Raw genomic sequence first — 15,986 nt, 5'->3', positions numbered from 1 at the left:
GGAAAGGGATAGAACAAAGTAGGAAAGCTATGATAACAGGATCTTAGACCTCTTGTCCTCCACAGATATTTTTAGTCCTTTCAACATTCCTCATCTTTCAGGCTGGGAAAATGCTGCCATCAAGTAATATCTTGTGCTGATTCACCAGCTACTTTGCCCACTTCAAAGGACTGTAAGGGACAGCTACAGATCCTTCTCTGCCTTGCCCAGAGAGATCTTCATAACGTTTGCTGGAACTTCGTATCTTTCAGACTTAATTCGCTCTAGCAAACTTAGTTAAAGCTGGCCAACAAATTCAAAAGTTACAGGTTGGTGTGTGGACAGGCAATGTAATTGCATACTGAAAATCAGGCTAAACATAACCAGGGAACATACAGATAGTGAAGGGATATGTCCTGAACCAAGCTGAGCTGTAATGGAAATGTCAGTTATCTGTTGCCTGCACCTTCTTCAGAAGTTAGCTAACCTATTTTCCATCTGCTTATAAGTGCAAGATGAACTTTTGCCACTTTTCAGGAATGTGCAAGAAAACACCACATTTTTTTTATTTTTTTTTTTTTCCCCAGCTGGGTCAGTTTATCTGGACTGTGAAAGATTAAACACCAAGAGGATACTGCCAGCAAAGACAGAAAAAGCTGCTTACTTCCTGGTAGAATAATGAGAGCGGAGCAGCGGAGGTGTGCATTTCAAGATCACAACAAGATGTGCTTTGTTCAGAATGGTACCACAGCATTTGACACATGTGCTGTAACCACATGGAAACCGTGGCATGGGAGGAATGTTGTAGGAGGGAGATTGTAAGGTATAGCAAGAAAAATACCTCAGCAAAACCAGGAAAATAAATTTGCATTACATAAAGGAGATATGACACAGTTGTGCTGTTCAAAAATTATTCCTTATATAAAAAGAAACATTGGCAGTAATGAAAATCCTGCCTTAGAACAGTAGGCGCATGAGCAATTGTAGGTAGGTAGGTGGGAGGAACAGCGTGGGTTGTGAGACCAATATTAGACTTAAAGTACTCAGAGAGGAAAAGTCCCATAAGATGAAAAATCCTTTCAAAAACAGTGAAAGCAAAGGGGAACTTGTTTTTAAGTTGTTTGCTCTGCCAAAGATGAAAGTGAAGCCAACTAGAGACTGCATATAGAAAACAGAAAGAATAGCAGAAGAAGTGCAGGAGATTCCTGACAATTACTACTGAAGAAACATCACTTTCAAAGGTGCCTTGCTCTTCAGTGACAGAAAAAAATATGATTAAAGGGGTGAAATATCACTCAGCTTTAAGGTGTTAATAATGTCCCACAAGGACAGCTAGGAAGTCCACTAGTGTCACTAAAAGGCTGCTTGCTGACGAGAGTGGCTGTTGGCTCATTTCCAGGAAGCTCTTATTCAGGTGCAAATTGAACTCAAGTCAATAGTAAGCTAAGGATATAATTTGTTATCACACATTACACAATTGCTTGACGACCTATATTCAGTGAGTTGGGGGCCCTAATTTAGACTCTGGCTGACATGCCAGCAAAACTGTATCTCAGCTCACTCTCAGAGTAATCAAGGTAGCCCTGGGATGAACAAGCAATGTCATGGTCAAGGTCAATTCATGCAACTAAGGAAGTATGAAGAAGTCTGCAAAAAAGAATGAGCTTAACAGAAGCCTTCAATTCCCAGAGCAAGTACTTGGCTAGTTCTCACCAAAAAAACCCCAAATTACAATGTTCATCAGAAAAGAATAAAATCAATGCATAATTATATATTATACAATTTGTCTCTGAAAGTGGAAAGGTTTCCGAGGAAGAAATATTTCCACGAAGTATCATCATGGATTAAAACAAATACTTCTACTTCATCCCAATTCTTGATGAAAAGTCATTAAAAAAGAAAAGTTATCTCATATTTTGTCCTCTTTTGTGTTTTGCTACCATTTATCATTTTTCTCCTTCCTTCCCCTACCCAGTGATTTACATTCTACTTCTGCATAGCTTCAAAACGTACATGAATTTTACAGAGCACAGCTTAAAATCAAACACATTCCTAAGAGCTTTCCCAATAGGAAGGAATTAAAAAAAAATATATAAAATGAAGTATTTGTACAAGCACTTTGATGAATAACAATGACTTCAAAGCCAAACTCAAAAAGCTTCTGCTGCCAAAGCCCTCTGATCTAGCATCCTCTGTGGGTGAACAGTGACATGCAGGACTTTTTATTTTCAATAATAATTTGATATTCTTTTGAAAATATTATTTTTACAGAGAACAGGAATGACCAAGAGCAAATAAACTCACTGCGATAGATTGTACTTCACATATCTATTACAGAAATACGGAACATATGTTTCTAAAGTCTCAGAAAGAATAAACTCTGTGCCTGACAGTGTGTCCATGCATAAAGTGTGGCTTTATGGAGTTTGTGATGGTACATAACATTCATGTTCACCTTGCAGAGGATGTAATAACTGATCTCAGAGGAGGAGTTTTGGCTCAGGAAAGGATGCAGTAAAGTCTGCTGGATGATGAGAGGAATCATTGGATCCCTTGAGCAAGCACCATCTAGCTTATGAAAATCCCTGTAGAAAATGAGACTGCCCTCTCCTTTGGACACTAATGGAAAGACAGAACAGAAACAATTTATAGCTTCCCCTGAGACAAAGTCAAGCAGGCTGTTATGGGGAGTTGCAATAAGTCTGCTTTTTTTTTCTCCTGCTGGTCTATTCATCACTGATGTCAACAGCATGACATTCTTTACAAGGATCAAACACTTCTCTCTAAAATCTATTTTTCAGATAAGATATCTGGGAAAAAATGGGGTAGAGAAGGACAAGGAAGGAAGGAGAGGAAATTAATGAGGGTAATGCATAAGGAATTTTTTGTCACTAATCACACATACTAGAAGAGAGATACAGCGCCTTTTTATTTTTTCTTCATTTTAAAACTATAGCCTTAGGCAAGTTATACTAAAATCAAGTTATTTTTGGTTCTGTGAACTATGATTCACTATTATAGCTATGAATTTTGCAGAAGACAGACAGAAACAACCACTGATTTAAATTCACACTACTTTCTTTTATGGATATAATTTATTCTTTTGCTATAGGGGACCTCTCCATTTTAGAGTCAGAGTACAACACTAAAACCAAAATTATCCATTTGTGTAACTTTCATGAGAATTCAGGTGGCTCTTTTAAAAGGCCCAAATAAAACCAACACAAACTGACATTTAAAAAAAAAAACAACAAAAAAACCCAACCATAATTCCTCTTAACTTCCATACGTGATTTGCTCCTTCTCCTCCCAGTTTTGGTTCTATTTCTCCACAAAATACATGGCAACTGAGTGAAGTAAAGAGTGGAAATGATGGATTTGCTTGTTTACAGACAGTCATTGTTCTTTTAAATTAAATGTCAGATGTTCTTTGTTGAGTTGCAAAGACTAGTTTAGGGCTAATTTCACATGTTGTATATAAATAAATACACAATCATGCAAAGCTTTTGCAGGTCAAAACTATAATTCAGCAAAATATTTAAAGAACAGATCTATTGTACATACCTGAATACTCACATAACACTGGAAGGTTGAAATACTTTGCAAATTCAAAGCACAGGTAGTAGGGTCTCTCTTCAGAATAACATTGAAATGCATTCCTAAATCTACTCTTGCTCAGAAAAAAAAAAAATCCCAACCGAAAATAAGCATGATCAAACATTCTTAAGTAAATACTTTCCTTAATTGGTACCCAGAAGCAAAGAATAGAAACAAATAGCAACAGAAACTGCACGTCTTAATGGAGAACTCTATATGACGTAGTAGAGCACTGACTTACTTGAGGGTGGTGAGCTCTGTGAGGGATGGCTGGGTGGCCTTGAGATAGCTCTCTCTCCGTGCAGCGATCTTTGGAGATGGCTTTGGACTTGTGTCTGAGTCTCCACTGTCATCATCCCCCATGGCTTTGATGTAACTGCCACTACGCATTCGTCGGCAGGGAATCTCATCATCTTTCCCTCGTGGAGTGTATCCAGTCCATTCATCTTGAGGGACCTAAAGTGATAAACACAATTCTCTTATTAATACGTCCCTCCCTGATGTAATTGCACAGCAAGATTTGAACGTGCTAAGCCACAACAGAGACATAACAAAACCTCTCATGGCCAAGGGTCTATTCTTAACCCCATTTGGCCATGGGTTGCTCCTTGCAGTGGAGGCCCACTTCTCCCCCTGCATAGTCACAAGCATCTCCGGAGTTATTTGCTATTTTCCGCTACTTATCTGGGAAGTTCTAGCTAACGTGCCAACACAGAAGCCTCAGTTAGGTCTAATACCGTGCTGGACAAACCTGTTTTTTTAGTGGTTTTCATTAGAAGTATTTGCAAACCAGATCAGGGTATTTAGTTTAGCTTAACAAATCAAACACCTCTGGTGAGGCAGAAAAGATTAAATACAAACCTCTATATCATAGTTTTTTCAAACAGAGTGTGCACTGCTACACAGACCAAGATGACTTTGGTTCAAGACAGATTAGTGGAGCTATGCACTAATCATCACAAAAGTAGGTTTGCAAGTGTGAAATTATACTATTATTGCTTCTATAGCATAATTAGCACCACCGAACACCTCCCAGCTTGCAGGGATCCTCCTTTTGAATTATGTTAGCCTGAGTGTCTGAGTCATACAACTCTATTCCCTTCTTTTTCTTCTTGATGTACATTATTTCTCTTGATCTGAAGTAAGTGCTATACATTCCTTGCACCAGAAATCTAGAACACTGGGAATGTGCGTTCATGAGATTTTGGTACATAGCAAGAGGACAGCCCAAGAGCACAGTGCTCTTGCCTACCCACCCTCTCCTCTCCTCTGCTCTTGGAGCTTCTGGCCATTGTAAACGAACACCCTTCTCCTTCATGTAACAGCAGAAACAACATGCAGTGGAGAAGGGTCCTTGAGGGAGTTGTTCTAAAGTTATTTTTCAGAAAGCATATTTTTATAACAAAGGTGAAACTGCAAAAAAGCTTTTTAGTTACACATATTTTGTGTTTGATTTAAATAAAAGTAGTTGAGAACTTTCAGATTGCTATTTTTCTGATTTTTAGTGAATCACTCTCCAAAGCAAGCTGTAGCTACAATGCTCAAAAACCCGTACAAGCCATATTAAAAAAGGAGTCTCATATCTAAGTTGCTCAAATTTGTCCTGCAGCGTATGAATAATATCATCTACAAGAATAATTATGGAGTGCCTCTTTTCTATGGAAATTTTGTTCTTCAACAACATCTATCTTCTGCTGAATATCTTGTGTATCCAATGCTTCACAGACTACAGCCATAGTATTTACATGCCAGCTTGTTTACAGAACCAAAACTGAAACACTGGATTGTTTGCTAACAGCTTAGCTGTTGATTCCCACTACAAACTTTAGTCCAGATGCTTTAAGGCCTTTCAAACGTTACTGTCAATGTAGGTCAAATTTTTATGGCATTTTATCCATCTACAATGATATAAACTGTAATCCAAAAACTCACTGTGCTACACAAATGAAATAGAGATATTTAATGGTTCTAAGCATTCATGGACTTATTGTTAATCACAATTAATTAACCAAACTATTCATAAATCATGTCACTGTTTTGTTTCCCGCTGATTTCAAACCCAAGACCTTGCCAACTTTCTTCTTTCATTTACTCTTCTTTTTACTGCATCATGATTTAGATCCTTCCTTGAACTTCATGGCTCAAGCAAGTAGTTTGCTCTTGTACTCAGTCTAAGTCCTCTCTCTTGGTTAAGTCTGGGTTTGGTAAACTCACTTGAAGCTTTGGCATTTTCCTCAGAGGACTCAAGATTTAGTCCTGGCATTGTATTCTACTTCATGTATCTATAGAAAGTAATTGAAGAAATACACTTAAAACACTTAAAATTTTCTTCTAGAAAAGGTTAGGACTCTAAGAACTGCATTATTACAGACTGAGAGTAATAACAGAACCCACTGAATATGGGACTCTGACAAACTTCTGTGTGCAATAAAGAAAATAATGAACGAACAAACAAACAAGCAAACAAAAAGCAGCTCCAATTCCATGGTTTCTAAGTTTATGCTTAGACCTCAGATCTGGAAAGTTAATGCTTTCTTGGTGTGTATACGTCTGTATACAAATGAAGATAGTATTTGGTAGTGGGTTTGATTCCATTTGTGACATAGAAGAGTATGGAGAATTTTATACTCCTCCTGTAGCCATTTATGACAGAGGATAATACTTTTTTCATCTTTCATCCTTGCAATGGCTCTAGGCCAACAGCATCATCAAACAGTGGAAATACAATTCTATATTCATACCACTTCTCACACATATTTTGGAACCTACAGCTCCTGCTTCTCAGCTTTAAAACCTCAACTTTTCAAATCACTGACATACAAAAAAGAAGTTAACACACGCTTAGTAAAATCAAGCTCTGATGACATTTTGATGACATGCTCAGGCCTTTGGTCAGGAGTTTAAAACTCCTTAAAAAGTGTATTTGCAATAAGTTTTCAGGCAGATACTAGACAGCTAAGTCGTATTATGTAGGAAACCTGTAAATTCTCTGAGGACATGCACTATAATCTGTTTAATATTTTATTCATCATACTTTAACTAGTTAAAGATCGGTGCTTTTTCTCATGAAAATAAATTAGTGAATTATTTTTTTTCATGCACTAAATCGGATATGTTAGTATAATGTTAAAGTTGGTGTCTTTGAGAAAAAGTTAAGGGTGTTAAAGTTACAATGCTCATACAGCACCTATAGTTCGGTCAAGTTGAACACTTGTGATTTGACAAAATAACAGACATACTGTCAGATGTAATGCTGTAGTTTATAGGTGACAAGTGATGAGCTATAGTTGCTGTAGGCACCAAACCCCTGGAATTCTTAAGTTCTGTTATGAGTAAGTCCACACATAAGTACAACACCTTTTTTATCCCAGAACTTCTCAAAATAATTTAGATACAATAGGCTAGTTTTTTAAATCTGGTTGCAATGAATTTTGCACAAAACTTCCTATTTATTCACACAAACACTGTGTGCCATGATACGCTTTGTATGCATCGCTCTAGCTTCACGACATAAGATGCGATTGGAAGAAAATTTCCAGTTTGAGCTCTGCTCTGTCCATGAAATGAGCAACCACTGAAAACCAGCATGCTAACTTCTTAGCAGTTCTTCCACCTTTTAAACACTCTAGAAGAAATAGAAAGCTGGTCACATACACACCAGGAACAAAGCAGTCTCAGGGAGTGCCACAAACCTACTGGGTGTTTTTTTGTGCTGGAAGTTACTTTCATGCCCAAACTCAAAGGAAATAATATAAATGCAATCCAAGTTCCATTACCATATTATGGTTTTAAGGGTAAACCCTGTACAAGCCAAAGAGAAAAGGATGTCTACGGTTATGGTTAGGAAAAACATCCAGATTCAGAGACCTGACTAAAATATCAACCCAGATATGCTTCTACTTTCAGTTACCACTTTGAGGAAGTCAGAGTGCTTGTACGAATTCTCTTGGCTGCCTAGACATAGCTGAACTGGAAGAACATAATGGATATTTGTTAAAAGGCTATTTTAGTTAAACAATTTGACCAGTTTTCTTGCAGATATTTAAGGCTGAGTGGGACTCCTTTTTTTTTTTTTTCCCCTCTCCTTTTTCTTTTCAGGAAGGTTTCAGTATTTAAGAGAATAGTAGGGAAAGAAATTTGGGTCCAGTTCCCTTTTATCTTACTTCATTTTTAGAAGAGTCATAAACCCTGATTTAAGAAATTGGAGTAGGAGAGATCAGTAAGACATCATGTAACTTGTAGACAGCAATTGCAGCACTACTTTAGAAGTAGTATATTTTTGCTTTGGCTATTAACAGTTGTAATACTTTTCACAAAAGGATCTCAGGGCACTGTCTGTATTATCTGAGTAAGACAAACAAGTCTTAGGGCTTAGCATTTCCTTTCATTGTACCTATTTTGCTGTTTTAAAAGTACAGCCAGATACAATAATGTCTACATTTTAATATTTCTGTGCCTAGAGTCAAATACCTCAAGCAATATCTACTAAAAGAAGTGACCTGATTTTCAGAGAGCTTTCTCTGGTTCCTAAAAGAAATGGCTGAAACAACTCATGCAGACAATGCAATTTACTGTCACATACAGTGCTTCCTATCATGGAAAAAAAATAAAACATAAAGCCTTCTCAAAACCACAAACTGTGAAAATAAAATTGATCGCATTATTTCATGCAGTCATTTTCTATACATACGGTACTGAACACTCTGTAGTGTGTTTCCTTCTGTTGGTTTGGAAAATGCTGGGAAAAAGGTCTATGTGAACCTCCATCTCTCTATTTTTTTCAGTCAGGAGGTCTGCACAGATTTTCCCCACAAGCTATTATTTTGTTTGAATCACCACTATTATGTCTTGCAGGATCACGTACTATACTGCACTCAAGTGCATATGTACAGTATCTGCTGCCTTAGAGGATTAATGGCATTAAGACGGACATACCTGAGATAAAGCTGTTTCATGCTTTTAAGAAAATCATATTATCCAATTACTTTAGCAATACCATTGTATCAGTATCAGATCATCAAGCAGGAACATCACATGCCTGATTGTTTTTACTCTCAAGAAAAAAAGGGAAGAGCTAAACTCAGATCTAACAATGACCTTTTTTTTTCTTTTCATTAAAATAGAGCTATTATTATTCACACTATTGGAATAATAGAGATCCTGGAAATATTTCATTCTGCAAATGATCTTTAAGATCATGTACAATTCTTTACAAGCATAAAAATCAAGAGTGCACTTCACTTACACACAAAAGCACAGTGAAATAGAACACATTATTACTTGAAAATACACACAAAAAAAAAAACAACTCAGCAAAGGCCCCTGAGCCAGGCAATTTACTGAAACTTGAGACTTCAGCATACACATTAGTAAACTGTTTGTTACAAGTATGAAAGCTAAGCTTGACTAGTTTCTTTCTTCTGATTACACGGTAGATACAGGATTCTTTTGCAAACAGAACAGGCTATACAGATAACACACTGCCACCAGCCAACATTTTATCTAGATTCAGGTTCATTTAGTGTATAGATTATCTGTCCTAACTTTTAAATTTATGTTGCTCTGGAAGTGTTCGCACTTCATCATTATCCAGGCTAGAGTGTCTTGTCAATTCCTTTAATACATTTTTTGATATGAAGGAACTGGGTTTTTCTAATAGATAGTCTAGGTCCCCAAATAAAGAAACTAAGTAAACAGGCATACTGTCTCCCCACTTTTCAAACATTCATTTCAAAAGCTCACACATAGTGGCATGTAAAATACACCCAGAATGTAAAGACAAAGGTAAACTCCCATTTTTTATTCCATTTCTAAACAATAAAATTAGAATATCTAGTTTCCTTCTTTCCCCCCCCCCCCCAAATTGTTTAACTTACTTACCTTACTGGATGAAATAGCAAACAGACTGTCTCTATAGCAAATTAAGTTCATTACTGATCTCTAGTTTGATTTGGTTTATTGCAGCTGAAATCATTAAAGCTTCTCCCTGTGCTTTGCCAAAGCAATGTGGATGACTACAGAAGTAAACACAAGGACTGGAAGGAGTGGCTAACCATCGCTCACAGCAGTAGACTTGTAACTTTAGCTTTCTATTAGTATGCAAATACTTAATGAAATGAAATCACACAACTGAAGAACAATGCTTAATGACTGCTCAGTGCAGATTTTCAAACCCATGTAATTTGGTTTTCTTAGCCGTTATTATGCCTCTTCTGCGTGCTGTTAAGGAAGTTTCAATTGCCATCTTCCACTCACCAAGCCTATTCCTAGCACTCATGAATACTGAATTAATCAGACCAATAAAGATGAGCAGCATTTCATTCTATCAGTGTGCATGTGTTAAGAATCATTGAAGTATGCAAAAAAGGGCAAGCCTTAGAAATCTTAAAGAACTATATGTTTAATAAACCTCATGAGTTTGCAAAAAGGCAGATAGGAAGGTTGCTTCTATTTAGGACAAACTTAATATGCTTAGTATCTGCAGCCCCACTTGTTTTACCTTTTTTTTTAGCTATTTCAGCAATCAAGTTGTATTATAAATTAATTTCATTTAGCTGACTCTATATTTTTTACACATGAACAGCATTAACAGCCAAAAGACCCTTTCCAAGATGGAACATTATTTCCTCAATTCTAAATGCCTGCATCTTGCATCATACCTGAACAAGCAGTTCGAAGAACTACAATCTTCCTTCACATAACAGGAGTTTGGAAAGTCTGCTAAAACAGTATGAATTATCATATAGCAACTCAATAGACAAAAATTCTTCAAATAGTGCTCCAGTTTATGACTTTCATTCACCAAAAGGTGCCCTGACCACTAGCTTGGCAATCTGATTCACATCTTGTTTTACGAAGAGGAATGTGCATCTCCTACACAAAACAACCACATCTTGATTCCAGCTAAATTTTCTCCTGCTTTACGCATAAAAGTCCAGACCAACCATAAAAAGGACCACATGGATACAATGATTCCAGCCAAGGGCCTTGCAAGTTTGCCACCCCCAAACGCATTCCACAGAAAGGAAGCCAAACAGCAATTACCACATCTATTAGCTGAAGGAAACATAACTGAAGGTCATATAGTAGCAGGACTCTCGGTCAGGACCTCAAACTAGAACTGCTTCAGTAATACTCATGGATGATCTCTCTGTGGCAGAGGGCAGACATTTATTCTCATCTTTCTCAATTCCATTGAAGCTTTCAGTGCAGAGGACTATAATGAGATATGGCTCTTTGCCCAAGTAAGGATGACAGGATGACTGTTAACATGAATACCAATCCTTGAAAGGACACTTTCAATCACTAGCATTGGAGAAATGTTCCCTCACTTCTAGGTACCTTATTTTGGGGTGAATCAGTTCTCTCCCTAATCACTTCAGCAGCTGTATACAGTGACTAGTTAGCATCACATCCCAGTATTGATAAATAAGATGTCATTTTAACTTTCTTTCACTACACATGACGATAAGCCCATTATCAATCAGCCAGCAGGAAACTGGCTTGTGGATGGAGAACCTAGCATCCTTGGGAGAAAATGGATGTTTTTGATGGTGGGGAGAGCATTCTGAGAAACAGCCCTTATACTGTTTCTGTTGGTTGACTGTAACTGGATGATCTCTGGTGCTTTCCTAATGTTGTGCTCTCACAGACAGCAGCTGTAAGTAATGCAGTTAAGTTACCACTTCCAGCTGGCTATTAGCTTCTGTCAAATTTATTGGACAGTGGACAGACTTCACTGAAACTTCCACAATGCTTTCTTTTGGAATAGTCAAATTTATTGGACAGCAGACAGACTTCACTGAAAGTTCCACAATGCTTTCTTTTGGAATAGTCAAATTTATTGGACAGTGGACAGACTTCACTGAAAGTTCCACAATGCTTTCCTTTGGAATACAACAATGAAATACACCTGTGTGAGAAGCTTTCATTCAGTCCAAAGGAAACTTTCCTGGTTTCAGAACATTATAGCATGCCTTCTCAGTGATTCCAAATTGTTAGGTCTGCTCCACAGTAGTGTCCCACTGGATATCAAATCAAGGTTATGGTCTTGCCTCTCATCTGCTGGAAACTGAATTGCTAGAGACCAGGAAATCTCACAGATTTCCTACCAGGGTGATTGACAGGCTGGGGTTATGTCACTAAAGCAAAATTAAACATGAATTTATTTGCATAGAACACTCAGAGATAATTCAGAGACTGTCTCTGGAAGCCCTCCACCAGAACTGTCACAGTGTCTTATCCAACTGCAATGCACATTGCTTAGCCTTTGATGAGAGAAATACGTTATACATCAGAAGCCCAAATGAGATAGTCCATTGCACAGCCTGAAAGGACAAACAGTACACAATAAATTCATGTTCTTGTTGCTTAATTCACTAGTGACAGAAGCTCAGCTGTGCAAAAAGCAAAGCACAAGAGCATTTGTAAGGCAGAACAGAAAGTGTGGGCAGCTGCCCCCGGCTCAAACCTCTCTTCCGGCACTGTAGTATGTCCCCACTCAAGATCTGTACTGCAAATTCCATCCTTGAAACAAAAGCAAACAAACAAACAAAACCAACCCAATAACTGGATATAGGGGAAACACTACTTGTGACTTTGTGCTGACTGAGGAAAATATATCACCGCTCAGTATTTTTTTTGCCACCTACTTTGCATATCTCCACAATAAAAGTTAAGGATTTCAGCCTTGGATACAGACTGAAATCATCCTCTTTGCTGGGCTTGATTTGCCTTGAAGATTTATTTTTTTTTTCCCAGTGAAATTACTGAAAAGCGTAACATTAGAGCACTCCAGATACTTAAGGCTATAGAAAGGAGTCAGATCTAGGACTGAGTCAAATCTAATCCATAAAGGAACTGAAATCTATACCAAATTATGTGCAGTCATAATTTTCATAAACATTTCTGATATACAGTATATGTAGCATTGTGTCACCTAAGTATGTTGCTGGATCCTATATGTGGATTTGTACGCTAGCTGCCAGAATTAGGTTCATTAATGGATGCACTATTAGAATGTAGGGATGTTAACATAATGAACCAACAGGAATTCAAGTTAATCCAAAAAACTAAAAAAATTAGTGCTGGTATACTCAATACTAAGAAGTTACAGAATGGTTATAAAACTAAAGCATAGAAAGTTATTACCTAAGGAATACGGGCAGACAAAATTGCAGCTAAATGTTAAGTACTGCCACTGCTGTAGAACAGCTCTTAGTGCTTAGGTGGCCCGCATTACCGCATTACTCAGACACCAAAGGTCAGTCCAGGTTTCAACTAAGTGAATGAGAAAACAGTGAAATACATGGCAAGATCATGCTCACCAATTCAGCCGACAATTCCTTTTTTATAAAAAAAAAGGAAATCAAAGGACTGCAAAGATGAGGAGAGTGGCTATATGGAAATACTCTCCCACATATCTGTCTTATATATCAAGGGTAGGATTCTTAATATAGCAATGGGTAGATTTGCAGGCAGGATAAATAACCAAGATGTAGGTTCAATGGAATTATTTGTTATTAATCTATTTTTTGTAAATAAGCTATTTTGTGTTTCATTTCTATTTTCCAAGTGCACAAACATTTCGTAACTTTATTCATTATTCATATTACTCGTCTTGCAATTTTAAAGCTGAAGTAAGCTGCTTTCTGCGAATGACACTTTTTCAATGTTCTTAGACATTAGTTTATTTTAAAATTAATGAAAATTTACAAATTTCAAAATATTTTTAGGATTATTCCATACCTGGAAGCTGGCCTAGAATACATTTTAACATTTGACATTTTATTTCACAATTGTTCAAATTGGTTCACTAGCTTTACTGAGAAGTATGTTTCATATGAGCTCAGTAAATTAATGTTAAACTTTTACTTCAATATACTTTGTAGTTCTGACTAGAAAAAATAAGGTAAAATAATGTATGCTTCATTCAATTGCAATTCATAATGGAATTTCATAAGAGGAAAACAAGGCAGGTCCTTTGGTATATGAAAAATGGAAGATCAATATTAATGAATATTAAAATACAACTTATATATAAATACATATACATGGAGATACTGAAAATCTAATATGAATATGGTAGTTGTGACAGAAATGCAAACACTACAAACGAGGAAAAAGTAAAGATAAACTGAAAATGCAGATAGGCTTGCATACATAAGCCCAGGATAACTGATCTAACATAAATTGCTGTGCCATAAACTTTGTAATTGCCATACTGTGTTTAAAACAATCATATGACAGATACTGGTCCTTATTAGCACTCTGACACAGGGTGATGCCCTCTATTTGTCTGTCCATGGACACAGGCAACAGAAAGAGGTTAGGGTTGAGCAGTATCTCCTCAGAACCTGTGGACATGCCTTGTCTTCAGAGTGGAAAACAAGACACTTGAACTGTTGTGTCTCTTAACACTACACATTATACAGTAATGCGCATTACAGACAATCTTTACACAGGAAACTGAGCACAGTATGAACAGAGCCCTTCTCCACCAGAAAATGTTTATTACACCTGGAAACTTGGCTTATATATTTTTTTATAGTATTTCTCAGTCTCCCATCAACAGACAAGTAATGGAAATATGGAACCCTCACCTACTGCTCTTCTGTTTTCAGAAGTAAAATCTCAGCCTTTCATCCTCTGACACAATTGACTTGAGCCTCATCAGATGGGATCAAAAGAAAACATATGACTGACCCACATAAGAAGAAAAGAAGAATAATACAAAAAAAGTCATCATTTTATTTTTATCCATTTTTTAAACAAATTGACCAAGGACAATCAGAATAGTAATTATCAGGGAACACTGAATGGCAGAACTATAATTGCAATCAAAATTGCAGTGTATTGGATACTCTATTAGCTTCAACAGTCATGAATTCATAGAAAACAAGTGTCAAAAATATCTACCTGTGTATTAGACCTAATTGTTTGCAGAAAAAGACTGCATTTTGTCTTCAATAGTTTTGTTTCATTTTATTTTCTTCCAGAGAAGATACCAGAGAAAGAGGCTGTCCACTGCTTCATAAATTATTCTCTCAAGGGACTGAAACCATTTTGAAGAATTTTAAGAAAACACAAACAATTCCTTCTCACTTTCCTTCAAATTAGTCCAACTGTAAACCTGAATAAACTAAAAGAACTTTCCTGAAGAAAGAAGCAGCTCAAAACTAAGGACTTTATCTTTCTACTATGCAGCTCCTCATTCTTGAAAGTAGAAATACAAGAAAAAAGAAAAAATACAACTTCATTCCCAAAACGCAGATAGGAGGAAAAGGTTTGCTTGACAGTCTTTAGACTAGTTTGGTAGCTAATATTTCTTTCTAGAGATGCACAGTGTCGAGACAAGCCTCCCCTAGACCGCCAAGGACAGACACTGTGCCTCAGCACCCAAGCTGGAAATGGAGCCTGCCAGGGTAAAGGAAGACTGTGCAATGCAGGAGGGCTCTGCAGTCAATCCAAATTCCAAACTATGAGAAATAAGCCCATCTGTAACACAGACTACTGCCAACTCCTTCCACAGAACAGTTATGTGGAAAATACCACACTGAGATAATTGTTTGTTATTTCTATGTCTTTACACTGAGAATTCATCCAGTTACTTTGGTGATAAAAGCCTTTACAAGCAAATGTGAAGTCAATGTCGCCTGTGATCTCTGACAGATCTACCATGATAAAGAAAATTCCCTGAATACCCAGAGTTGAAAGAAAGTCACTCCTTCGTTGAATTCAGATACTATAACAAGAAGAGTTTCGCATTAGCAAAATAGCTGCTCCTTTCAAGGATCAGAGAGTTTTTTGTTCTGGACTATAAACAACAGCTTAAATTAAAAGTGAGTTGATAAAAGCATCTATTTAACAATTAGTGAGTTAAATAAAGTAACAAAGCAGCATCATAACAACAAAATTAAATTATTAGAGTTGTCCAGTTTTGTCAAGAATTTGAAGCTTTAATTTCATTTAGTGCATTTCTAATGGTTCTAACATAGGACACCAGCTTTTTGGTACAATGATGAGAAGGTCATCAGGAAAATAACAGATATACAGAATACTTCTGCAGCCTACTAATGGAGTAATACTCTGCTGCAGTTAATATATAATCATACTGCAGGACAGCCAAAAGGCCTCAGTTAGGTTCTGAGCCCCATTGTGCTAGGCACTGTGAAAACACAAAAGGGAACAAAGTCCAAGCCCCAAAGGGCTTGTAGTGTAAAAAGATTAGTGATACAGTGAAGAGAAAGGCAGTCCGATGCTTTCAGAATAGACTGACTTTTAATATCTATATCCATGTGTCATTCTTTCAAGCTGCCAATAGAGAAGAATAATCCTGACCTGCTTTCTCAAATCTACCCTACCATGAATATTATTTCCAATGTTAATCAAAGTCTGGCTAAGGTTTTCCT

The 15,986-nt window shown here is 36.9% G+C and overlaps 1 protein-coding gene across 4 annotated transcripts in view; it reads right to left on the bottom strand.

The window, feature by feature from the left end:
• DLGAP1 (DLG associated protein 1) overlaps positions 1–15,986 on the bottom strand; it is a 397,255-nt gene that overhangs the window by 122,323 nt on the left and 258,946 nt on the right. For all 4 annotated transcript variants that reach the window (XM_061356370.1, XM_061356372.1, XM_061356371.1 and 1 more), the window contains one exon: positions 3,818–4,032. In XM_061356370.1, the coding sequence (XP_061212354.1) occupies positions 3,818–4,032 (215 nt within the window). The remainder of the gene's footprint in view (positions 1–3,817; positions 4,033–15,986) is intronic.

This window comes from Neopsephotus bourkii, unplaced genomic scaffold, assembly GCF_033783945.1.
Source record: "Neopsephotus bourkii isolate Nb327-2 ecotype Australia unplaced genomic scaffold, CSIRO-AGI_Nbou_v1 NB_846, whole genome shotgun sequence".
Lineage (NCBI taxonomy): Eukaryota > Metazoa > Chordata > Aves > Psittaciformes > Psittacidae > Neopsephotus > Neopsephotus bourkii.
The sequence above is the reverse complement of the archived record's forward strand: the minus strand, read 5'-3'. Positions and strand labels throughout refer to the sequence as shown.